The sequence below is a fragment of the Vombatus ursinus genome, unplaced genomic scaffold, assembly GCF_900497805.2.
Source record: "Vombatus ursinus unplaced genomic scaffold, bare-nosed wombat genome assembly UNPS02005659.1, whole genome shotgun sequence".
Taxonomy (NCBI): Eukaryota; Metazoa; Chordata; class Mammalia; order Diprotodontia; family Vombatidae; genus Vombatus; species Vombatus ursinus.
In genome coordinates, this window is record NW_020945437.1 from 21324156 (window position 1) to 21349861 (window position 25706).

Here is a 25706-nt window from a genome sequence, read left to right on the forward strand (position 1 = left end):
AAAAGGCAGCAATAGGATTAATGGTGGAATGAGGGAGGACTGAGAGGCAGATTTTTGCTTAATGTGAGAGAGTAACTTCTTAACAGAGATGTTAAAAAATAGAATTGCTTTTTCCAGTAGAAAAATGGTCAAAAGATCACTTTTCAAAAGAAGCATCACAAAACATTAATAACCACATGAAAGTTCCAAATCACTCACAGTAAGAGAAATACAAATCAAAATAACCCTGCAGTTTCACCACACACTCTGCAAATCGGTAAAGATAAAAAATGGCAATAATTAATGATGGAGAGTTGTGGGATGACAGGCAAACTAATGCTTTATTGGTCTATATGTTCATACAGGCTACTTGTGCCCGACCTGTGGTAGAGCCTTCTGAGCTCATCAGCTACAGTCAGACACACTGTACTTTGACTCCCAACTTGGTGATGTCATTTTGGTCCTCTTTGAGAATGACAACAGCAGCATTATTGGTAGAGCTGTGAATTAGTACAGCCAATTTGGAAAGAAATTAGGAATTATGTAAATAATGACTAAAATGTCTGTATCGTTTTACCTAGAGATTCCATTACTGGGCTTATACTCCAAGGAAGTCACTGATAAGAAGAAAGTCCCCAAATACATCAAAATATATGTAGCAACACTCTGTAATAGCTAAAAATTGGAAACAAAGTGGATGCCTATTGATTGGGGAATGGCTTAACAAACTGCAGCACATAAATGTAATGGAATATTATGGTGCTATCAGAAGTGATGAATGTGATGAATACAGAGAGGCATGGAAAGATCTATGTGAACTGATGCAGAAAACAACATACACAATAACAATGGAAAAGGAAAGAAGATACATCAAAAAAATTAAAAGTAAATGTAGCAAAATTATAAATATCAAGTAGGTCTAGAAAGAAACAAGAGGACACCCCCCACCCCACCCAACCCTTCATGGAGGTGGGAGGTTCACAGGTGTTGCACGCTATACATCTTTGGACTTTCTCAATGTATTGATCAGTTGTGTTGTCTTTTTCCTCTACATTATTATAGTTGTTGTTATTTGCCTTTAAATATCTGTTATATGGGATGGCTCTTTGGGATGGAGAATGGGAGGGCTAAGTGGGAAAACTAATGATATAAAAAAATATATTAATAAAAACTTATTTTAAAAAAAAATAGAGGGGCTATCTTGATTAATGGGCTCCTTGTCAGAGCAGAAGCCTGGAAGGGATGCATTGGGTGGGAGATTACATTGATGACCTCTAAGATCCCTTTTCAGCTCCTCAAGTCTATGATTCTCAGATCATGGAAATAAAGATGACTGATTTAGGTATCGAAAACTTAAAATGCAAAATAACAGAAGTAAATTAAAACAAGCTGTAAGCCATCCACTGCCCCACTGATTAAGTAAGAACACATTCTCCAACAACTGAATTTTGATAAGACACTTAAAAGAATGAAGACAGGACTCAAAAAACAGGAAGAGAGAGGTAAATAACACACTTCACTCTCAAAATAAATACTAATCAAATTTATTTTATAAATACAGATGCTAAATTTTCTCCCAATTACCCGCAGATAAGTTTCCCACATGCCATTTATTATTGGTGATGATTTTGAAAATTATTTAAATAATTGGTTAGGTCAGGATAAATAGACATTGTTAGGATTGCTATAAAAATATAGCTGGATACAGTCTTCCAAAACTAATATTCTTAAAAAAAAATGCCTCCAGAATTTCAAGTCCTGGGGGAGGAGTGGAGTACCACCAAGTACTGATTTGAAAACATTCACAAACTATTCTAATCTTCATGGAAATTAGTGAGGTTCTTGACAGTTTCAAAACGGACAGTGACGTGATAGTTTCCGCCCAAATTCCCACATTACCTCTCAATCCCTCTCCCCCCACCCCCCGTCCAAGCAGTCAAAATTTTTTGGTAATTTTTACAAGACAAATTTGAAAAGAAAAACTAAAAGCTGGGAACTCATCAATGTTTGGGCCCTGGCCATTTAAAGCACTGGAAAAACTACATTTACAGCAATGAAAAATGAACTCAGATCTGTTCACCGAGACACCGAAATACTCTAGTTACAGGGAAAATGTAATTGACACTGCAAAGAAACTCAAGCTATATTCTGTACGGTGTACACTATTAAAAAGGTATGAACCAAGCAAATATGACCATCAGGGCCAGTTCCACTGTGACCTGGTGCTCCTGAACACTAGTGCTCCATATGGCGCAGATCAAAATCGGTAGGTTAAACAGCAAACAGCTACAACGAGGACGAGCACAGACGGGAAGACGGTGACTCGTGCTTCATTTGGTTGAGTGGAACCTGAGATTAATGCCCATGAATGCTTGTTCTGTGTCCTGTTCTTGTCATTGGGACCAATGGCTTGGTGGGGCCAGGGGCCCGAGGGGAGGGCCTCCCAGGATCACACAGTACGCAGCTACTCTTTGGGTTTGGCACTGACTTCGAAGATTTACTGCCAGGTTCGGGAAGCTGATGCAGCGTGTGCATTTTGTTCTCTCCTCCGAGACAATGGTCCTGGATTTTGGTTGCTGTCTCCTCGGGTGGAGGACTGTTGTGACTCCTCTAGAGGCGGCTGGGTAAGTCCAGCCTCTTCCTTCGCTATCTCCTCTTGGGAGCCAACACAGATGTAGTATCCTCCGAAAAAACCCTGCAGGGGACACTGAAGGGGCTTCTGCCCTAGGCCCTGAGGGGACAGAGCAGTTGATTTGGAATACGTGAGATTTCTTCAAATGAAATTAAAGCTTTTTCCTAGGAGTCTTTTAAAATTTCTGTGCATCTGCTCTGCCTAATACTGCAAGACAGCTGTGTGTATGTGTGTGTGTGAGAGATAAGATACATGGAAAATAATGACTGGTGGTGAGATACTCTAGTCTAATATATTTATAAATCCAAAGGGAGCTCAGGGGAGCCCAGACAAAATATGAAGAGGATTTCAGGCCCTGTTAATGCCTAAGATGTTATGTGGGAAAAATGCAGCTACTAAGCAGCGCATACTGTATGTGCTCTTCTATATGGCCTAAGAACTCTGACAGAGTTAAGGAATAAGATTATATTGTACATATTCACAGCTTCCTTTGGCCTGGCATCAGGGGGATGTGCCACATGGTCGGTAATACAGGTCTGAAGAGGAAATTCAGACCTGGAAAGAAAAATCAGGTCATGGGGAAGGTCACTCTATTGTTATTTGTTTGGGTTAACATATATAGCAAGACGACTACGTTCTCTTTAAAGAGCTTGTAACCCCAGCGTTACATAGCTGAGTATACGGCACAGGCAGCAACAGGGATGGAAAGTGAGCTCTGAAAATGGCGAGTGATTAAATTAAATGGAGAGAACCGTGTCTTTATATTCATACCTACACTGTTTTTCCTCATCTCTTGACATGATCCAGCTATTCCCAATGTTCAGATTCACAGGGCTGGGCAAGCCACATCTATTTAATTGTATACAGTACTTGGCAGGGGGTTTGTTTTTACTTCTGACGATAAATTCAGTAAGTTAACATGGAGTTCAGATCTAGGGGGCTGGCCGGGTGTGTGAATTTCTTAAAAGCATGCCTGGCTTTTGGTTTCCCAGAATTCAACTATATATGTAGTAGAGCTATAGCCCAAGAATGGGATTACATCATGAAATCTGTAGGGTACTTGGAATCCTCTGTTAATCAGTATTCTAGAAAATCCAACTGTTATTAAAAAAAAATCAAATTGTTGAGGGCCATGTCTAAAGAGGCTGGTACTAAATGGAGAAAAGATGTGGCCATTTGTTAAGACAGCACAGGGGAATCTGACGTACTCAAGTTTCTTACTTAGACAATTGGACATCTGAAAAGACTGGGGTGACAGAAGCCCAAGGAGATAAGTTGTTGGGGTGGTGCACCTGTGTTTGAGAAACTCACCAAGTTTAATCCTCAACCACACAAAGGGCCAAGATCCTTTCAGGGAGCTGGGAAAACCTGGTCCTAGATATTCAGTTTTTGAACCATACTGAGAGTGTTACTTGTTATAAACAGTGACAAACAATAAAAGATATATTCATTCATTTTATGATTTATATATTATCATCTTCCATCCAAGGATAAAACAAAATTGTATGTAACAGAAGCAGATGAATACCTATAACATGGGCTGAACTAGATAGAAGCTTTTTCAAGCTAAAGAACGACTATTGACCTAGAACCAACTGTAAGGTTTGAAAAGCAAATATATCGAAACAGAGTATAAGTCTACCTGGCCCATTCATACACCTGACCCCACGTCCTGGCTCACTTCCCCAAGTCCACTTTCCAACATCAGAGGAATAGATTCAATCTGTTTTATTTTGCTCCATAATTAATACAAAGGATAAGTGCAACTTCATCTTCATTTGTGATCAATCACTCTGTCCTGGTCCAGTCAATGACTTCTCCCTGCCCACGCTCACTTGTCTGAGCTCTTACGTGGCCGGCGAAAGCTGGACACGTTTTCATTCAGTGCATAGATACGTCGGGAGAACTCCTCAAACTCCCCCAGCACTTGCTCATCACATTCTACGGCTACGGCCCTGTCCACTGGGATGCAGTTAAATGCTTCTAGCTGGTCCCCTGAGCTCAAGCCCATCGCCTCGGTGCCAATGATCTCTTCGGCCTGTTCTACGGCACAACGGAACTCAGCCCCTCTGGTGGTGGCGGGGAGCTCCTCCGGCTGCTCACTGCAGGCCGTGCTGTTGTGCTCCCTGGGAAGGAGGGTTCCATTGACTGCACCAGGATGCTCAAGGAGCAGCTCCTGTGACTCCCGACTACTGTTCACATTCATGTGGCCCCTGTTTAAATGATCATCAAGATCAGCTTCTTTTTTCTTACTGTCTTTGGAGAAGTCCAAGGAGGTATCTAAGGAGGAGGATAAAGATGCCATTTTTTTCTCGGAATCTCCAATAGTCTTAATGGTGGCCACAGGTTGGGCTACTGCTGAGTTGTAACTGGGAGGAGGAGTTTTACATTGGAGTCTCTCATTTTCTGAACTGGCCCGTTTACGGTGGCCTTTGTCTGGTGATGGTAGCCCCATAGAGAAGCCTACATCTGCACCCCCAAATATGGAACTTTGTCTCTTTGGAACTGGAATGGCACTGGAGGTTCGATGTCTGTCGCTGAAAGACAAAGAAAAACAACACATTACCTCTCATTCAATAGTAATGACTCATATTTCTGTATCTCAGGTTTACAAAGCAATTTCCTTACTTTAGCTCTGAGAGGTAGGTAGGTAGTCCAAATATTATTACCCTTGTGATATGATAAATAGGGTTTCAGATGAGTGGACCTTGGAGGCAGTTTCCAACTGAGAGCCTATGATGACCTCCCAACTATCTCTCTCCATGATGGGAACTTTGAATTCCTCTCCCATAGCTATCAGTGCTACCAGACAAGCAGACCTATAAATTGCAGTTTTTAATACTCACAGGAAAATCAAGCCAAATCTGCTGCCCTTAATTTGGGGATTCTCCAGGTGATAGGTTGTCAAAACTTTGCTCTGTGTGCCAAGCTTTTTTTTTTTTGCCAGTTGTGGGACTATTTGCTTTCTGCCCCCTGCTGACAGTGTTCTTCCCCCTCTAAGCGATTTTCCAGTGAAGCTAGTTAATCAAACCAAAACAGAATATTAACACCGCCCAGAGACAATGTATTTGGTCCTGACAAGCCAAGCCTTTCATTTGCCATCCGAGCTCACAATAAGCATGCTTGAATTACCACAGCTGTGATCGATTACTCCAGAATGAAATAGAAGCTACACTATGGGCTGATGGGAACTTTTGGCAGGGAGAGAGGGGTGGGGAGGGTCATGTTCCATGAACCTGGACTGGCTTCCAGTGGACTTATGCTCTGGGTCTATCATTCAGGTAGTGAGCAAACGTGGGGGTGGGTGGGCAGGGAGAGGCCAGGGATGAGGATGGATTAACAGGATTATACTAGATTAGAGCTGGAAGGGAGCATGAAGAACATCCTGTCCAACTATTTCACAGAGGGGGAGACTGAAGTCTGGGGAGGGAAGGGGCATTGCCAAAGGCCAGACAGTGCAAACCTAATAAAATAGACAAACTTTCGGTTAATTTGATTTAAAAAAAAAAAGAAAGAGGGAAACCAAGTTACCAGTATCAAAAATGAAAAGGGTGAATTTACCACTAATGAAGGGTAAATTAAAGCAATAATTAGGAGCTATCTTGCTCAACTCTATGCCAATAAATCTGAGAATCTAAGTGAAATGGATGAATATTTACAAAAATATAAATTTCTCAGATTAACAGAAGAGGAAATAAAATACTTAACTCCATTTTAGAAAAAAGAACTTGAACAAGCCATCAATGAATTCCCTAAGAAGAAACCTCCAGGTCCAGATCGATTTATAAGTGAATTCTACCAAACATTTAAAGAACAATTAATTCCAATACTACATTAACTATTTAGAAAAACAGGCAAAGGAATCCTACCAAATTCCTTTTATGACATAAATATGGTGCTGATACCTAAACCAAGAAGAGCCAAAACAGAGAAAGAAAAATATGGACCGATTTCCCTAATGAATATAGATGCAAAAATTTTAAATAAAATATCAGCAAAGAGATTGTGATAATTTATCACCGGGATAATACACTATGACCAGCCGGGATTTATAACAAGAATGCAAGGCTGCTTCAGTATTAGGAAAACTATCAGCATAATTGACAATAACAACAAAACAATAACAACAAAAATCATATGATTATCTCAATAGATGCAGAAAAAGCTTTTGACAAAATACAGCATTCATTCCTATTAGAAACACTAGAGAACATAGGAATAAATGGAGCTTTCCTTAAAATGATAGGCAGTATCCAACCAAAACCACCCGCAAGCATTATCTGTAATGGGGATAAGCTAGAAGTTTCCCCAATAAGATCAGGGGTGAAACAAGGATGTCCATTGTTACCACCATATTGTATTACAAAATTTAGCTTTAGCAACGAGAGAAGGAAAAGAAATTGAAGAAATTAGAACAGGCAACAAGGAGACAAAACTATCACTCTTTGCAGATGATACAATGGTGTACTTAAGAGAATCCTAGAGAATCAATTAAAAAATTTCTTGAAACAATTAACAACTTTAGTGAAGTGGCAGGATACAAAATAAACCCACACAAGTCATCAGCATTTCTATATATTACCAACAAAGTCCAGCAGCAAGAGACAGAAAGAGAAATTCCATTTAAAAAACTGAAGACAATATAAAATATTTGCAAGTCTACTTTCCAAGATAAATACACAATTACAAAACATTTTTCACACAAATAAAGTCAGATCTAAACAACTGGAAAAATATCAATTGCTCATGGGTAGGTTGAACTAATACAGTAAAAATGACAATTCTACCTAAATTAATTTATGTATTCAGTACCATACCAATCAAACTAACAAAAACTATTTTATAGAACTAAAAAATATAATAACAAAATTCATCTGGGAGAACAAAAGGTCAAGAATAGCAAAGGAATTAGTGAAAAAAATACAAAAGAAGGTGGTTTAGCTGTACCAGATCAAAAACTTCTTTCTTTCCTTCTCTTTCTTTCTCTCTTTTTCTTCCTGTGAGGCAATTGGGGTTAAATGACTTGCCCAAGGTCACAAAGCTAGTAAGTGTCGAGTGTCTGAGGCAGGATTTGAACTCAGGTCCTCCTGACTCCAGGGCCGGTGCTCTATCCATTGTGCCACCTAGTTGCCCCTAAAACTATATTATAAAGCAGCAATCATCAAAACTATTCGGTATTGACTAAGAAATAGAATGGTGGATCAGTGGAATAGATTATGTACATAAGACACAGCAGTAAATGACTATAGTAATAAACCCAAATGCTCCAGCTTCTGGGTCACCATCTGACAAAAACTGTTGGGAAAAGTGGAAAATAGTACGGCAGAAACTAGGCATAGAACATCTCACACTGTACACATACCAAGATTAAGGTCAAAATGGGTACATGATTTGGATATAAAGAGTGATATGATAAGCAAATTAGGAGAGCAAGGAATAGTTTACCTGTCGGAATTATGGATAAGGGAAGAATTTATGACCAACCAAAACCAGAGATATTAAATTAAAAACCAACACAAACAAATCAGAAGCAAAGCAGAAAGATGGGAAACATTTTTTTGGGGGGGCTAGGCAGTGGAGTTAAGTGACTTGCCCAGGGTCACACAGCTAGTGTCTGAGGCCGGATTTAACTCAGGTCCTCCTGAATCCAGGGCCGGTGCTCTATCCACTGCCCTACCTAGCTGCCCTGAAATATTTTTAATAGAAAATGTTTCTGATAAAGGCCTCACTTCTCAAATATGTAGAGAACTGAATCAAATTTATAAGACTATAAGTCATTCCCTACTGATAAATGGTCAAAGGATATGAACAGGCAGTTTTCAGATGAAAAAAATCAAAGTTATCTATAGTCACATGAAACAATGCTCTAAATCACTATTGATTAGAGAAATGAAAATCAAAACAACTCTGAGGTACTACCTCACACTTATCAGATTGGCTAATATGACAGAAAAGGCAAATGATAAATGTTGGAGATGTGGGAAAACTGGGACACTAATGCATTGCTGGTGGACTTGTGAAATGATCCAACCATTCAGGAGAGTAATTTGGAAATGTGCCCAAAGGGGCAATCAAAATGCATACCCTTTAATCCAGCAATATCACTACTAGGTCTGTATCCAAAAGAGATCATAAAAAGGAGAAAGGACCTACAGGTACAAAAATATTCATAATAACTCTTTTTGTGGTGGCAAAGAATTGGAAACTGAGCAAATGCCCATCAATTGGGGAATGGCTGAACAAGTTGTGATTTATGAATGTGATGGAATACTATTGTGCTATAAGAAATGATCAACAGGTGGATTTCAGAAAAGCCTGGAAAGACTTACATGAATTGATACTGAGTAAAGTGAGCAGAACCAGGAGAACACCGTACACAGTAATAGTAACAATGTGCAATGATCAACTATGACTGACAATGATCCAAGACAATTCCAAAAGAGTCATGTTGGAAAATGTTATCCACACCCACTATGGAGTCTGAATGTAGATCAAAATATGTTATTTTCACTTTTTTTGGGTGGCTTTTCCCTTTTGTTCTGTTTCTTCTTTCACAGCATGACTAATGTGGAAATATGTTTCCATGATTGCACATGTATAACTTACATCAGATTGCTTGCCATCTTGGGGACAGGGGAGGGAAGGAGAAAAATTTGGAACTCAAAATCTTATAAAAATGAATGCTGAAAACTATCTTTACATGTAATAAGAAAAAAAATAAAATATTTTTAAAAATCATGAAAAAGAAAAAAAAAAGAAATATCATTCCTTCCTTTCCTTCAAAATATCCAAGATGCTACATATATTCGCTAGGCGGTTAATCGGTCTCTAGGTTAAGCCTGAACAGGAGAACTGCTCTTAATGTTAGATGGCTAATCATTCAATCAACATTGACTGCTTTCTCTTGGATCTCCTCCCATAGTACCAAGCCTAGTGCTATGAACTTATGTTCCTGCCCTAACCATATTAAGCCTCTGTGCTAGGCATGCGATCTGTTTCCTGAGCTGCTCATCAATTAATTTCCTCTTCTAGGCGGCCTGTAATACTGATAGAATAGAGGTTTCTTGGGAGGATGATTGGGAGGGTGAGAAATGACTGTGTCATTATTGTCTTTGTATTCCCAGGACCTACCATGGTGCCTGGCCTATAGTAGGCAATTAATAAATACTCTGATTGATTAATTTTGTGAAAACCTCCTTTGATCCCCCAAACTGTTGGGTTGGGACACAAAGTAAATACGGGATTGGCAAATGAGCTATATAGACTGTTAAAGAGTTACGAGGAAGACAGAGTAGATTGCTACGGGTTGAAGTGATCAGCAAAGGTTTCAGGGAGAAGTGGAAACTAAGTTGGACAATGGATGATGGAAATGATTAGAAGGGGAAGGGTGATGTTAACTAGTCCAAGTTTCAGAAAACGAGCTCCTTTTTGTGGAGAGGGTACAAGAAATTTTCTGGTCCTCATTAAAAAGAAAGAATTCAGTGTAATGGGTTATTAGAAAGTATCAACTTTCCAGTCCTATGTGCTCTACCTGCCTTCATCTACCATAGTATTCTCACTTTCACCAATGATCAAGTTACCAAATCTAAATTTCTTGGTAGTGTGGTGTATCAGAAAGAACCCTAGACTGGACCAAAAGATGGGTTTGAATCCCAGCTCCTTTGCTTATTACACATGTCACTTCATTTTTCAAAGCCCTTTGGTTTTTTTCCCTTGTAAAATGAGGAATCTAGAGCAGGCATTCTTAACCATGAATTTGTTTTAAAATAGTTTGATAAATGTCTTCCAATATAATTGGCTTCCTTTGTAATCTGATATATTTTAATTTATGCATTTAAAAACTGGATTATGAGAAGACTTTAATAAACTGATAAAGGGCTCTAAGACATAAAAAATGTTAAAAACTCCTTACATAGGACATAGAGTAAGAATCAACAAACTATGGCCTGAAGGCTAAATTCAGCCCAACTCCTGTTTTTTATATGACCTGTGAGCTAAAAATGTTTTTATTGGCACAAAGCATGGAAGTTTCCATAAAAAAGGTGGTTCCAGAGCAAGTGAGAGGCCCCAAAAAATCAGGTCCAAAGTCTCCAGCTATTCTATAGCATGTAGAGCATCTAGAAAAGAAATCTTCAAGGTCATATTTGGTACAACCTGAACACAGAATCATAGAATGTCAGAGCTAGAATGGACCTAGGTGCTCATCTAATAGTTCAATCCATACCTGAATAAAATTTTCTTCTACAATTCATTAGATAAATGATCGTTTAACCTTTATTTAAAGTCCTATAGTGAGGGGTTCCACTAGGCTCATGAGACAACCCATTCCATTTCTAGTTACATAAAGCCTAAATTTTGCAACTTCTATCCATTGCTTCCAGTTTTAGGTCTTCAAAGGACAAAAATTATAAAACAACCAAGGTAATACAATGATAATTAATCTTCTGTGATCCAGTGTGGTAGGAGAAGCTCAGAAAAAGGTGATAATCCCATACACACCTCAAAATATTGCCAATTTTAAAAGGGGAATATAACAAAAAAAACCTAAATATGAGAATGATATCGAACCCAATTAAATCTTTCAGTGATAATTCAGGAAACGTTAGGATATTGTGCTGCCTCAGTTATCTTTATGCATAACAGTTATCACTGCCACACAGCTGCATGAATATGCCCATCAACAGAGCTCTTGCAGATGGAATTCTAGCTATGTCAGCTAGGGCGATATATAAAAATATACTAATGACTATCTAAAGAGTAGAGGAAAGTTTGATGTCTATCTTTCACATGCTACCTCATGGAGTCTTACTTTTACCTATCCTAGAGATTTTAAGTTGGAAATGACCTTAGATGTCTTCTTGTCCAATTCCTTCATTTAGACCAAGAAAGGTTAAGTGACTTATTCAAAGTCAAATAAGTGAGTTCTTCCTGGCATCTCCATTTTGGAGAACTCTAAATCAGCCACCTCTCATTCTCTGGACTTAGCAATCAATGCCCCCGCCTGAGTATCTTTCCTTTATCTCTAAGATCCCTTTTAATTTGTTATCTTCTGTAATAAGACTGTAAGCTACTTGAAGACAGGGTCTTTTTTTTTTTTTTGGCTTGTATTTGTATCCCCAGTGCTGAGCACAGTGCCTGACACAAAGCAGGAACTTCATAAATGCTTGCTGACTGACTATGCAATGTGCTCTTAATGCTACCTTCTCATTAAGGCACTCATGGCCTTCAATGAGTTTTTCCCAATATCCCTTTCCAGCCTCATCATCTTCTACTATCCCCCTTCATAAACACTATAATCCAGTAAAACAGTTCCTGCCTCTGTGTCTTTTCTTATATTATTTCCTCCCCTGGGAGTCCACTCCCCATTTTTCCCTCCCATCTCCAATTGCCAAAATCCTATCCACTCTTCCAAAGCCCAGTTCAAATGCTACCTCTTCCGAAAACCTTTCCCTTCTCTGAACTCAAATTACACTTATGGTACTTATCACAGTTTAACTATAATCATAAGTATTTATATGCACAGAATCACAGAATATCAGAGCTGAAAGGGAACCTTAGAGATGATTTAGGCCAAAGCTCTCATTTTGCAGAGAAGGAAAATAACACCCTGTGTTATTTTTCTTTCACCAATCTTTTCACTTAAGAGAAATACAAAGCAGATCTCTTCATGCAAAAATTATGGAGAGGTTCCGGGATGATACAAGTCTCTAAGGCCTTTCTCCAGAACGAACATTCCAATGATTTCAAGAGAAGTAGCTGCAGTAAAATACCAATGCAAGAAATTCCTCTGGATTTGTTCAAAGTCTAGGAACTGACTGTAACATGAAAACATTAAGCACTTACTCTGTGAAAAGCCCCTGTGTTTGGTGATGGGGAGAGATGTTTAGGTTAGGTGTTCCTGTCGTCAAGGAGCTTACTACCTAGCACCTTTTACGTAAATGTCATGACAACTATTTGAAAGACAAAAGACAACGAGTTGTAGTTTAGAACTGGACAGACGTTTTGTTTGTTTGTTATTCTTTCTCCTTCTCCAGGATGATGTTGATCATAACTACACTCAGTTTCTTATCCTTTCCTGAATGACTCCCTCAAGGAGCTAAGCTAGGTCTGTATTTTCTCCTTGCTCAATTTTGAGGCCATTTAAATTTCTGAAAAATTTTACTTGTATCTTTTTTATTTGCCTCCTGAGTTCTTTTTTATTAATTTATTTTAATTTATCAACAATCACTTCCATAAGCTTTCCAGTTTTAAATTTTTCTCCCCCTCCCTCCCCAAGACGGAGCACAATCAGATATAGACTATATATATACATTCCTATTAAATATATTTTCACATTAGTGATGTTGTAAGGAAGAATTAGAACCAATAGGAGGAACCACAAGAAAGACAAAACAAAACAAAACAGAAGAAAAAAATAGCAAATAGTATGCTTCGATCTGCATTCAAATTCCATAGTTCTTTCTTTGGATGTGGATAGCATTTTCCATCAAGCCACCTGACTTCTAAAAGATATGGCAGTATAGAACAAGGTCTGGGAGATCCTACACACAAAGCTCTGAGGATGGCTTGCCTAACTGTTGTCAAAGAACCAGCTTAATAAGTGTAGAGAGGTGCATCAGCAGACCATCAGCTACTAGGAGATGAGTGATTTTTAACAAAAGAAACGTATGGGGCACTTCTGGATCACATGAGCAACAAAAGAGTAGACTAGACTTTTTTCTCTGAGGCCTATGACCTCCCAAAGCTCTGTAAAACAGAAATTATGTGCCAAAGATAAAGCAACTTCAGCTGTTTCTATACTCTATGGCACCCAGAATCCAAAAGAAGGTTAAAAAAAAACAAACAAATCCAAACCTAGGAACTGAAGCTTATTGACTGAGCTGACTCAGCACCCTTCCCACCTCCCATGTGATTGGCAGTGAGGCTACACTAGCAGAACCATGGACACGACATGGGCTCACATCAAAGTCTACTGTACCCTAGTCCCTACTCCTTTTTTTTTTGGCCAGTGCTATAGAGACTACAGTCCCAGGCTGTGGAAGTTTGCTTGGGTCTTGAAAGTAAGCTTGGCCATAGTCCTTCAAGAGCAAAAGTTGGCTGGGGATCTTAACCTGGAAGCACCAGTGCTACAAAGCTTAGAAATGGCAAATGCCAGGCTAGAGAACTGAGGAACACTGGGAGTGGTACAAGGTACCAGGACGCACATGCACATAGCCCTCTACCAAGCTTGACGGAAAGTGCACCCAGTTGGGGCCAGTTCTGATCACCCAAAAGTCAGGTGGCGCAGAGACTTAGGCTAGTGAACTGTGAATTACTCAGTGAAAATAAGAAAACTAGAACTCAAGAGAATATTTGTTTCTGGAACACTCCAAACAAGAGAAATGCAGGAGGAATGAATAAAATGCAGCAGGCAAGACTATCAGAGTGACAGTAGAAACCAGTAAGAGACTTTTTTTCAAGTATACATAAGAAAACAGGGGTAAAGGTGGAAATCTAGTAGAGGTAACAGAGAAGAGACAGATGGGTATTGTGGACAGAAGCTGGCGACATCCTGCCTACATGTGAATGGTTTTTTTGTGTTTGTTTTTATGCGATTACAACCTGGGAGGGTACAGCTTTTCTGAAGGAAGCAGAGGTATAGAGAAGATGTGTGTGTGAGTGATGCGTCGGGGTCAAGTCAAGGGCTAGCAATGAAGTAAAAGTGACTTCTATGGTCATCTTTAAGAGATGAGCTTACAGAGGAGTGGCTGGATGCAGGAGAAACATCAACTTGTCCTGGGAGAGAGGGAATTAGAACTCCTGGGGGCAACTGGCACCTAGAGGAGTGGGAGAACATAAAAACAGGGAGATTTCCAGGCTAATGTAGAAAAAAAGGTCACTAAAAAAGAGTACAGATCAGTACAGGTGGGCTGTATAATTAGGACTCTCACTGGGGAGGGGCTCTTCCATGGGGCAGTGGCCTCGCTGATATCTACAATAATTGGCATTATTCTGCAAATGAGGCACATTGGAAAGGATGAATCGATAGAGGCAAGTCCTATAAGGTAGTGGCAGAAAGTGCCCAGAGGAGAGAACCTAAAATGGATACTTTAGAAGTTTTGATTGCATGAAGAATACGGTGAAAAGAGAGAGACCAGAAAAATTACAGGGGTCATGAATCAGAGAAAGAGACAATAGATAATGAAGAGAATCAGAGAAATCTTTTTTTGGAAAAGGGTACAAAAATGTAATTAAAAAATTAAGGAACAGGGTTAGCTGAAAGGGAGAAGAAGGGGGAATCTACTTCATAACTGAGAGGAAGTAAGAGGGGGAAGAAATATATAACCAGATCAAAGGAGACAAAAAGGAACTAATAAACAAAAAGGTAAAGGGATAGGAAAAGAATAGAGGGGATCAGGGGTGAGGGAAAGGGTGCCAGTGGCAACAGGGCCACCATTAAAAAAAAAGATTAAAGTAACTGAAGAAACATTGTGTTTACAACAGAAGAGGGAACTTAAAATTGAAAAGCTTCGGCACAGACAATATTAATGCATCTAGGATAAGAAGAGAAGTGGCCAAAGGGTAAAAAAAACCCATTATCAAATTTCTCAGATAAGGGTTTGGTATAAAAAAAGTCACACACACACATACACATGTAAATATCCATGACTAATAGTTATTTCCCATGAACAAATAGTTCTCCAAAAAAGAATTGTAAAGTATTCATAACCACACAAAAATATTATCACTAATAAGATAAATGAAAATCAAAACAATCCTAAGGTGTATCCCTAGGTTACACCCTGCCAACTGGCAAAAATAACAAAAAATGACAACAGGTAATGTTGTGGATAGAAAGATATATTAATACATTGTTGGTGGAGCTATGAAATGGTACAACCATTGTGAAAAGCAATCTGTAATTACATAAATAAAATAACTTAAATGTCCTTAGTCTCTGAACTAGAGACTCCATTACTGGGCTTATACCCCAAGAAAGTCATTGATAAGAAAAAAGTCTCCATATACTCCAAAATATGTATAGCAGTATTTTTGGTGATAGCTAAGAACTGGAAACAAAGTATATGCCCATGCATTGGGGAATGGCTAAACAAACTGAAGTACATGAATGTGATGGGATATTACTGTGCCATGAGAAATGATGTGTGTGATGAATACAGAGAAGTATGGAAAAATGTACATGAACTGATACAGAGTGAAATAAGCAGAGCCAAGAAAACAATAAACACAGTATCTACAGCAATGTAAATGGAAAGAACAAGGACACACTCAAAGATCAAAAGTAAATGTAACAAAATTATGAAGATCAAGTGGGACTCACATGCAAAGATATGAGAAGACACCTCCAAAATCCACCCCTCTGCGGAGGTGGGAAGTCCACAAATTATTACAAATAGCACATGTTTAAGGACTTCTTTAACATAATGATCAGCTGTGCTGACTTTTTCTTCCTCTCTAAAAATACAATTTGCCATACAGGGCAGCTCTATGGGATTACAACAGGGAGGGATATATGACATAGTATGGTGATGTAAGAAACAGAAAATAATAATAAAAACCTATTTTAAAAAGTAAAAAGAAAGAAACTCGTGAAGATTGTCTAATAAAGGGTTATGGAGTGTATTGGGGAGGAGACACTGACACTATTTGAATTATTCAAGTATTAAAGACATCCTTTATGAAGTATTACATGTTATCAAAGTCTTTAGTATAAAGCCAATGAGAAAAGCAGAACTAACCCTGAAACAACTGTGCTGAATCTTTAAAACAAAAAATATAAATTCTGTCCCAGCTGTACTGTGCAAAACTCTGACATTATAGAAGAACTAAAACCTGAGAGAGTCCTGTAATTTTGTTCTCTTATCTTAGCTCATCTTCTTCATGTTTTCTGCTTTCCTTAGCACTGGTCTGGATCTTCAGGGCATTACCAGCCTTCCCAGCACCTAGGAGCTGTGAGACTGTTGGCTAGCACAGGGCCTTGAGGAAGCCTACTTTCCTTCTCTGCCTCCCTCCCTCATGGCTGGCAAAAAAAGCAGGTGATAATCATAATCATCATAATAAGCAATTTCAGCACTTTAAAGTTTGCAAAGTGCTATACATATTACTGTACCTGTTGAGATTATTTTTTAAATGACACTCCTTTATTCAATAAACTACAGTGCTTCCCTATCACCTCCAGCATAAAACACAAAATCCTCTGTTTGGCGCTCAAAGCCCATCCTCTTCCATCCAGTGACTCTGGCCTGCTGGCTGTTCCATGAACAAGACACTCTCTCTTAGCTCCAGGCGTTTTCTCTGGCTGTATTCTCTGTATTCCTCTCCACCTCCTGGCTTCCTTTAAGTCCCAACTAAAAATCTCATCTTCTACAAGGAGTCATTCCCAACTCTAGAGTCTCCCTTCTCTTAATTATTTCTTATTTCTCTTGCATATAGCTTGTTTTTACATATTTGTTTGCAACAATTGCTGTCTTTCTCATTAGACTGTGAGCTCCTTGAGGGCAGACACTGTCTTTTCCTGTTTTCTGTCCCCAGTTCTTAGCACATGTGTGGGCCCATAGTAGGTGCTCAATAAATATTTAGGGGGCAGCTAGGTGGTGCAGTGGATAGAGCACTGGCCCAGAAGTCAGGAGGACCTGAGTTCAAATCTGGCCTCAGACCAAACACTTGACACTTACTAGCTGTGTGACCCTGGGCAAGTCACTTAACCCCATCGCCTAATAAATAAATAAACAAACAAACAAACAAGCAAATAAATAAATAAATATTTATTGACTCACTGACTAAATTGGCCTAATACAATCCACTTGGCTTGGACTGGGCCCTGGTTTACACTGAGTATAATGCAAATGAGACAAGAATATGGAGAATGGGTGGTCTAATTTGGTGCCAAATTGGAATACACTACCCCTCACAGACGTACAAAAAATGGCCCTTTCTATCTTTCTTATGTGCTAATATACTTATCTATTTTCAGCAAGGAACCAGGAAAGGGGAGTACAAAGACCTTAGCCTATTTTTCCTTCCTCTTTTAATAACTGGAGGACTCATAGAGAACTAAGAATTCTTTCTTCTGTGACATATGAATATGTGATTGACCTTATATGAATCCATATACAGGAAAACCTCAGTTATCCATAAACCATTAAAAATGAGTTATGCTATATACCTCAGTTTTCTAGCCAACTCAAGCATCATAGCTTTTAAAGTTTATTCATCTGGGTTAAAAATTTATCTAAAACTGGGGTTCTTAAACTTTTAAACTTTTTTTGTGTATGTCATGGACTCCTCTGGCAGTCTGGTAAAACCTATGGGCTCCTTCTTAGAATAATAGTTTTAAATATATAAAATAAAATACAAAGGATTACAAAGGAAACCAATTATATTGAAATGTAGTTATCAAAACAGTAAAGAAAAAAATTGTAGCCTCCTGTTAAGATCTCTTGATTGAAAGTTATTATATATTCCCTTGCCTTCTTTAACAGGTTACTGAGCAAAATCAAACATTTTCTTGATAATAGATAGGATCACAGTTTTACAGCTAGAAGGGCACTACATGGTCACAGAATCACAAATTCAGAAGTAGAAACGCCTTAGAAGTTACCTCAACACTTATTTTAAAGATAAGGAAATTGAAGCCCAGAGAAGTGAGGTCATTTTTCCAAGGTCACACAGGTAGTGACAGCTGAAATTCAAACTTGGTGTCAGGACCCTACATTCAATGTTCTTCTCATTGATTCATATTTCACCACCCACTCTAAGCCCCTCATTTTACAGATGAAAACACTGACACATAAAGAAGTGAGGGGACTTACTAAATGTAGTATGTGACAGGAACAGGAATGGAGCCCAAGTTCCCGACTCCAAATTCTATGTTCTTTTCAGTGTACCATACACAATGCCTTCATTGCTCATCACTGTATTATAATACACTGGTGTCCACAGGGCCTCCTGAGGTACAAGAAGACTTTGTCACTACATTGCTGGCCTCAAGGGTTCCTGAGTATACTTGGAATTTTTCTATTTCCTTCTTTGTCATTAACTGTCACTTCCCTCTACTCTTAATCATTTAGATTCTCCCTCCATTTCTGATCTGTCTTTCAAAACTTAAAGTAGCTTGTCTCCCATGGGCTTTGTAACCAAATCACCAAGTTTGGTAGGACTGTGTCTAAAATAAGAATGAACTGATTTTGAGAGCATTAAGGACTCCTATGAGTAAAATGTATGAGCTTTAGTGCAAGGAATTTGTGAAATCTATTTTGGCTGCTTGGAAACCATATTGTGCTTCCCTCTTGGTTCTCTGATGTGTTCAAGAATCATGAAACGTTTTTGCATAGCTTTTCAACCATCTTTTAACCATATTTTATTTTCCTATTTAATTGAAAAAAATTCCCTAGATTTACCATTCAGGATATTTTGGCAGAAAGACAACAGATGAGATGTTTAACTTGAAGAACAGAAGAAGGTGGGGTGGTTGTGATGATCACTATCTTAAATTATTTTAAAGACAGTTAAATAGAACAGAGATTTGACTTCTTTTGCTTGGCTCCAAAGGGCAGAAATAGGATCTACGGACATTGCAGAGTGCCAGACTTCTACTGATAAAAAGAAAATCTTCCTCACAGAGATGCCCAAAAGTTTTCTTTTTGGGATTCTGCATGACAGAATACAAAATATAAGTACTAGTAGGACATAAACTCCCTGAGGGCAAGGTCTATTTTGTTTTTGTCTTTGTATTCTCAGAACCTAACTCAGGGCTTTGCTTGTAGTAGGTGCTTAATAAATGCTTTCAAGCTTCTCAATTAAAATGAATCGTAGAATATGATTCTATAAGTACTTAACCTAGTGGAAAGATCATTAGATTTATGATCAAAGGACATGCTTCTGTAATTTACTATCTGTGTGACCTTGGCCAAATCAATTACTTCTCTGGGCTTCACTTTGCTCACCTATAAAGTAAAATGATTAGATTAGATAAGGTTTCTTCCAGCACTAAATCTATACTATTACCTGGATACAAATTCCAGCTGTTACTTCTCAGAGTGCCCTAGACCAAGTAATTTAATTTCTCTAGATCTGTAAAATGAGGGAGTGAGATCACAGGATCAGTAATAACCCTTCCAGTACCAAGGCCTATGATTTGCACTTTATCAGGGAAAGTATGATAAAGTTACTTGTTTTATTGTCTACCCAAATGGGGGAAAATAGAAATCAGGATTACCAATGACAGGCTGAAGAGGGGTGCAAAAAGGACTAGGAGATCTCATTTTGTCTGAAATTTAGGCCCTGGATGTAGTTTCTTTTTCCTATACGGGAAGAAGCTATTAAAACTAATAGGTTTATTAATTTCATGACCGATTAATAAAAGCGACAAGCTATTTCCTTATTAAATGAAATTTAGCACATTATTTAAGCCATAAAATGTAACTTGCTAGGACATTGTTTCTCTTTCAAAAATCAATTAGAAAAAAAAATCAATTAGAACTTTAAAGACAAAGTTCCTGAGACTGGTGGCTTGGCTATGTATGCATTGGAAAGGGCCAATGGCAATGGCAAAGGCAATGCCAATTACCTCTACTCCCAACATGCCTCAAGGCACATTTGTGAGGTTAGAGGCAAGCTCATTTTCTACAAGACCACGAGTAAGCTTGTGTGATCTATGGCATTGGGTCTTGGCCTAGCACAATTTTAGCTTCAAGCAACTAGACCAAGTCCACTAGTTCACTTTACATATTTGCCTGCACAGCCCTATGACTGGAACAGCTGTCTCCTCCAGCTTGGTTCAGGGCCAAGCTGGAAACCTGGAAATATGACATCTGGGGCTTAATGCTGCAATTAAAGGGAATTTGTTAAAAAACAACAACCCAGAGATACTGTAATTACAGATTTACTGGGCAATAGCTCCAAGAAATCATCAGAGATTGCTAGTACTTAATTGAACTGATGGCTGTTAAATGAGTTAATAGACCTTACTCTATAAGCAAGCAAAGTTCTTCCTTGCAGCCTTGTGGTGCGGGGTTCTATGATGATTCTGTTGGAGGATTGCCTAGAAGAGGGAAGAAGAAGAGGGTGCCTATCCTAGAAGCCTCCCAACTCTAGATCCATCCCCATTCATATTATAACAGTTTCAAACAGAGTCCCGGTTTCAAAGAATGAATTAACAAATTGATAAGATTACTGGTTTCTAAAGAAAGTGGAAGGAACCTTAGACTTCATCTTTACTAAGGCCTTAAGATATAACTAGGTGGCAAAGTAGATAAGAGTGTTAGACTTGGGAGTCAGGAAGACCTGCCTCAAATTAGCTGCCTGACCCTGAGCAAGTCACTTAACCCTCAGTCTCTTCATCTGTAAAATGGAGATAATAATAGTACTTACTTCATAGCTATATCAGGATGATAAAATGAGATGATGCAAATAAAGCACTTTGCAAACCTTACAGTGCCATGTCCAATTGAATAAACATTTATTAAGCACATACTATGTGCCAGGCACTGTGTTAAGCACTGAGAATACAATTAATGAAACGAAAGTCCCTGTCCTCAAGGAGCTTACAATCTAATAAGGGAAGACAACACATAAAAGGAGGCAGGAAAGCTGAGGTGGGGGAGGTGTTTATCTTTATGTTTCACGTGTTTCTTGTAAACAATATACTTTCTCTTCTATTTCCTTACTGGGTAAGATATATTTCTATACCTGACTACTTCTCACTTCTCTCCCTCCCTCCTTCTCTCTCTTCTTCCCTGTTTTGACCAGTTCAGATGAATGAGGTTTAAGTATCATCTGTTCCCCTCCATTACCCCCTTCTTGTGGTATATATTTCTCCTTGTACATTCATTTATATGAGAAAATTTCTTCCATTCTTCCTCTCGTCTCTCCTCTCCCAATGTGTTTCTCTTCCCAACCCTTGCCATTCTTCTTTTGAAATCATCAAAACCTAAGAGTCATTTCCAGGTCTTCTGTCTAATTAAGACTCCCTCTATGTCCCTGAGTTCTGAGAGGCTACATGTATCATCTCCCCATTTAAGAATGTAAACAGTTTAACCTTGTTTAGTCCTTTATGAATGCCAGTTCATTTTTACTTTTTTGTTTCTCTTGATTCCTGTGTTTATATGTCAAATTTTCTACTTAGCTCGTCTTTTCATCAAGAATGCTTGGAAGTCCTCTATTTCATTAAATATCCTAGGTTATTCTTGGCTGTAATCTTAACTCCTTTGCCTTCCAAGCCCTCCACTCCTGCAACGTGGAAGCCACTAAGTCTTGTATGATACTGTTTGTGGCTCCACTATATTTGAATAGTTTCTTTCTTGCTGCTGGAAATATTTTCTCTTTTGCCTGGAAGCTCTGAAATTTGGCCATAATATTCCTGTGAGTTTTCATTTTGGGATCTCTTTCAAAAGGTGATAGGTGGATTCTTTCAATTTCAATTTTACCCTCTGGTTCTAGCATACTGGGGCAATTTTCCTTTGTAATTTTTTGAAATGTGATGTCTGAGGCCCTTTTTTTCTTTTGATGATGGCTTTCAAGTAGTCCTATAATTCTTTCATTATCTCTCATCAATCTATTTTCTAGGTCAGTTGTTTTTCCAATGAGATATTTCACATTTTCCTCTTTTTTATTCTTTTGACTTTGTTTTATTGTTTCTTGATGTCTCACAGAGTAATTAGCTTCCACTTGACCTGTTCTAATTTTTTTCATTCTTTCTGTTCCCTGCATTTGAGAAGACCACCATTTGATGCAGATTTGTAAATATCTATATCTATATACATATATATAAAACCATATTATACATACTTCTATTTATCAGATATTTTTCTGGAGGTAGAGAGCATCTTCCTTCACAAGTCCTTGACAGCTGACCTGAGTTATTTACAGTACTCAGAATTACTTGGGTGATCACAACTGTTCTTCAAACAATATTGCTTTTATGGTATACAATGTTCTCTTGGTTCCATTCACCTCATTTTTTATTATTTCATGCATGTCTTTTCATTTTTTTTATAAAATCAATCTGTTCATTTTTTTTTTTTTTTTTGGTGAGGCAATTGGGGTTAAGTGACTTGCCCAGAGTCACACAGCTAGTGAGTGCTGTGTCTGAGGTCAAATTTAAACTCAGGTCCTCTTGACTCCAAGGCTGGTGCTCTAATCCACTCTGCCACCTAGCTACCCCTTGCTCATTATTTCTTACAGCACAGTAGGATTCCATCACAATCATATACCACAACTTGCCTAGCCATTTCCCAACTGATGAGCATCCTCTCAATTTCTAGTACTTTGCCACAACCAAGAGAGCTGCTATAAATATTTTAGAACACATATAAAAGAACATTCTTTTCCTTTTCCCCTAATCACCTAAGGAACCAGAACTAATAGTGATATATTGGGTCAAAGGGTATACACAGTTTTATAACTTTCTGGACACAATTCTAGATTGCTCTCCAAATGGTTGAATCAGTTCACAATTCTACCAACACCAATTTTAATTTTTAAGAAATTATTTTCTTCAGTGAGCTTTTGTACCTCTTCCTCCATTTGGTCAACTCTGCTTTTCAAGGAGTTATTTCCATCAGTGAAGTTTTGTACCTCTTTTAACATTTAGAAAATTCTATTTTTTAAAGGGTTATTTTATTCAGTATTTTTTGTGACTCTTTTACCAAGCTGTTGTCTTTTCATAATTTTCTTGCATTGCTCAATTTCCCCCAAATTTTTCTCCACCTCCTTATCTGATTGTTAAAATATTTTTTTAAAGCTCTTCCAGGAATTCTTGTTGGGTTTGTGTTCAATTCATTTTTCCCCTTTGAGTCTCTGCTTGCAGCTCTTTTGACATTATTGTCTTTTTCTGAGTTTTTGTCTTGATCTTCCCTGTCACCACAGTAGTTTTATATGGTCAGGTTCTTTTTTTTTCTGTTGTTTGCTCATTTTTGCAACCTATTTCTTGACTTTGAACTTTATGTTAAAGCTGAGCTCTGTTCCTGGAAAAGGTGTGTGTGTGGGTGGGGTGGGGGGGGAGAGAGGGGTTATCCCAAGTTTTAGATCTTTTTTTGCACTGTAGTTTTCAGAGCTAGTTCTGGGGGTATGGAAGTTTTCAGTGCTTCCAAGGTGGTATGATTTGGGGAGAGGTATGGTTACTGCTCTCCAGGTCTGTGCTCTGGTCATTACCCAGGAGGAACCCTGTTCCCTTGGGACTGCAAGCACTCCTTTCTATCTTAGGACTGCAACCCTGAAGTGGGTATAGGCAATGGAGCTGCCAAACAGAGCCTAGTCCTGTGCTCAGCGCTAGCACAGGGGTCCTTTGTAATCTCATCCTGACCAACTGTCCAATCCCTTTATCATCTCTAGGCTGAGAATTCCCGAAGCTGATGCTGTTGCTGCCACTTCCAAGGCCCATTGCTGGTTTTGCCACAACATGTCCTCCAAGCTGGCTCCCACCCAAGTGTCACAGACCTCTCCTTCCAACTTCCTACGTTGCCTTGGCCTGGAAAGATGTCTCACCATAACTTTTTGTTGGTTCTGTTGCTCCAAAAATCAATTTGAGGTTTTATTATAAAGTTGTCTGGAGGGGAACGAGGGAATGCTGGAATGCTGGAATGCTGGAAGGGAGGGCTCAGTTGTAGTGCTTCCTCTACTATCCCATCTTGGCTCTGTACCCAATCTCATTTTTAAAAATATTTTTAAAACACTTGTTTGAACTCTTCTAAGAATTCTTGTTGGGCCTGCAGCAAAACTACATTTTTCTTTGAGGCTTGTCCAGTTTTGAGTCATTATCTTCTTTTAGATTTGTTTCTTGAGCTTCTCTGTTGGCATAACAATTCTTTATGGTAGGATTCTTTTTTTTTTTTTTTTTGGCTCATTTTCTTAGCATACTTCTTGTCCTTGGATTTTATACTAGTACTGGGTTCTGTGCACTTCTGATGTAGGTTGGGGTGGGGGGAAATGTCTGAATTGAGGTTCTATTTTCTTACGTCCTTCTGCTGCTTTCACAGCTCAGGCTGAGGACATGCAAGCTTTCAATGCTTCAAAGTGATGTGATCCAGGGCAAAGTTTGTTCACCACCCTACTGGTTCACGCTCTGCAAGTTTGTGATCCAGGTTTGGGTCTGTTGGTTTGTCCTTAATTGGGAGGTTAACTAGACTGGTGGTGGACTTATCATTATTAGCACTCCAGGAGGCTCTGCAGGTTCAGAGCAATTGAACTACAAGATATTCTTTGACCTGGGACTCCAGCTCTGTTAATTTCACTGCAGGCTTCCAAGGTAGGCTGGAGGCTAGAACTGAATCCCCATTGTGCTCCTGGGATTAGAGCTACACAGCTTCTGCATACTTCCACAAATCGTTCCTTTTTCAGTAGACAGCTAGGGGTTCATATTTGGAACCACTCCTCTCTGTCCTGGATCTGTGATATGGAACTGGGACACAAAGTTGTCAAATGACCCCTATTCCTGCATCCTGTGCTAGTTCAGGGATCCCCTGGAATCTCTTTCTGCCCTCATGCCTAGTCTTGGCTTTCTTTCAGTTCTTGGATATTGGAATGTCCCTAGTGTGTGTGCTCCTGGACAGACCTTGTCTCCTGTTTCCATAGACCTTTCTATCTCCCCAAGCCACCCTGGGCTAGAAAAATGATTTCTTTGGCTTTCCCAATCAAAATTTGGTCTGGTGCATTTTCTATATTGTTTCGTAGGTGATATGGTAGGGAGTGAGGCTATATTGCTTCCTCTTACCCCACCATCTTGACTCCCTTTCCTTTTCAGAAAGCATTTGCTAAAGTCTCTCATGCCATTTTTAATGGAGAGATATGGGATAGATGATAATATAGTAAGTTGGATTCAGAACTGGTTGACTGACCAGGTTCTTACTCTTTTATACCTATTTAATCATGTTACTTCTTCATTAAAAAGTAAGCCCTTTGTCTTTCTTTGTATCTCATAGACTCAGCACAGTGCCTGGCACAGTCAATGCTTGGTAAATGCTTGTTGTTGGTAATGTCCAACATTAGACAATAGGGGAATATCTAGTGGAATGCTTCAAGGATCTGTCCTTAGTCCTAGGACATTTAACATTTTTATCATAGACATAAATGTCATGCTTTTCAAATTTTCAGATGA

At 38.8% G+C, this 25706-nt stretch overlaps 1 protein-coding gene across 2 annotated transcripts in view; it reads right to left on the reverse strand.

The window, feature by feature from the left end:
* Window positions 1–1507: 1507 nt before the first annotated feature.
* Window positions 1508–25706, reverse strand: part of UVRAG (UV radiation resistance associated) — a 463865-nt gene continuing 439666 nt past the window's right edge. For both annotated transcript variants that reach the window (XM_027848208.1, XM_027848210.1), the window contains one exon: window positions 1508–5148. In XM_027848208.1, the coding sequence (XP_027704009.1) occupies window positions 4443–5148 (706 nt within the window). In that variant the 3' untranslated portion in view covers window positions 1508–4442. The remainder of the gene's footprint in view (window positions 5149–25706) is intronic.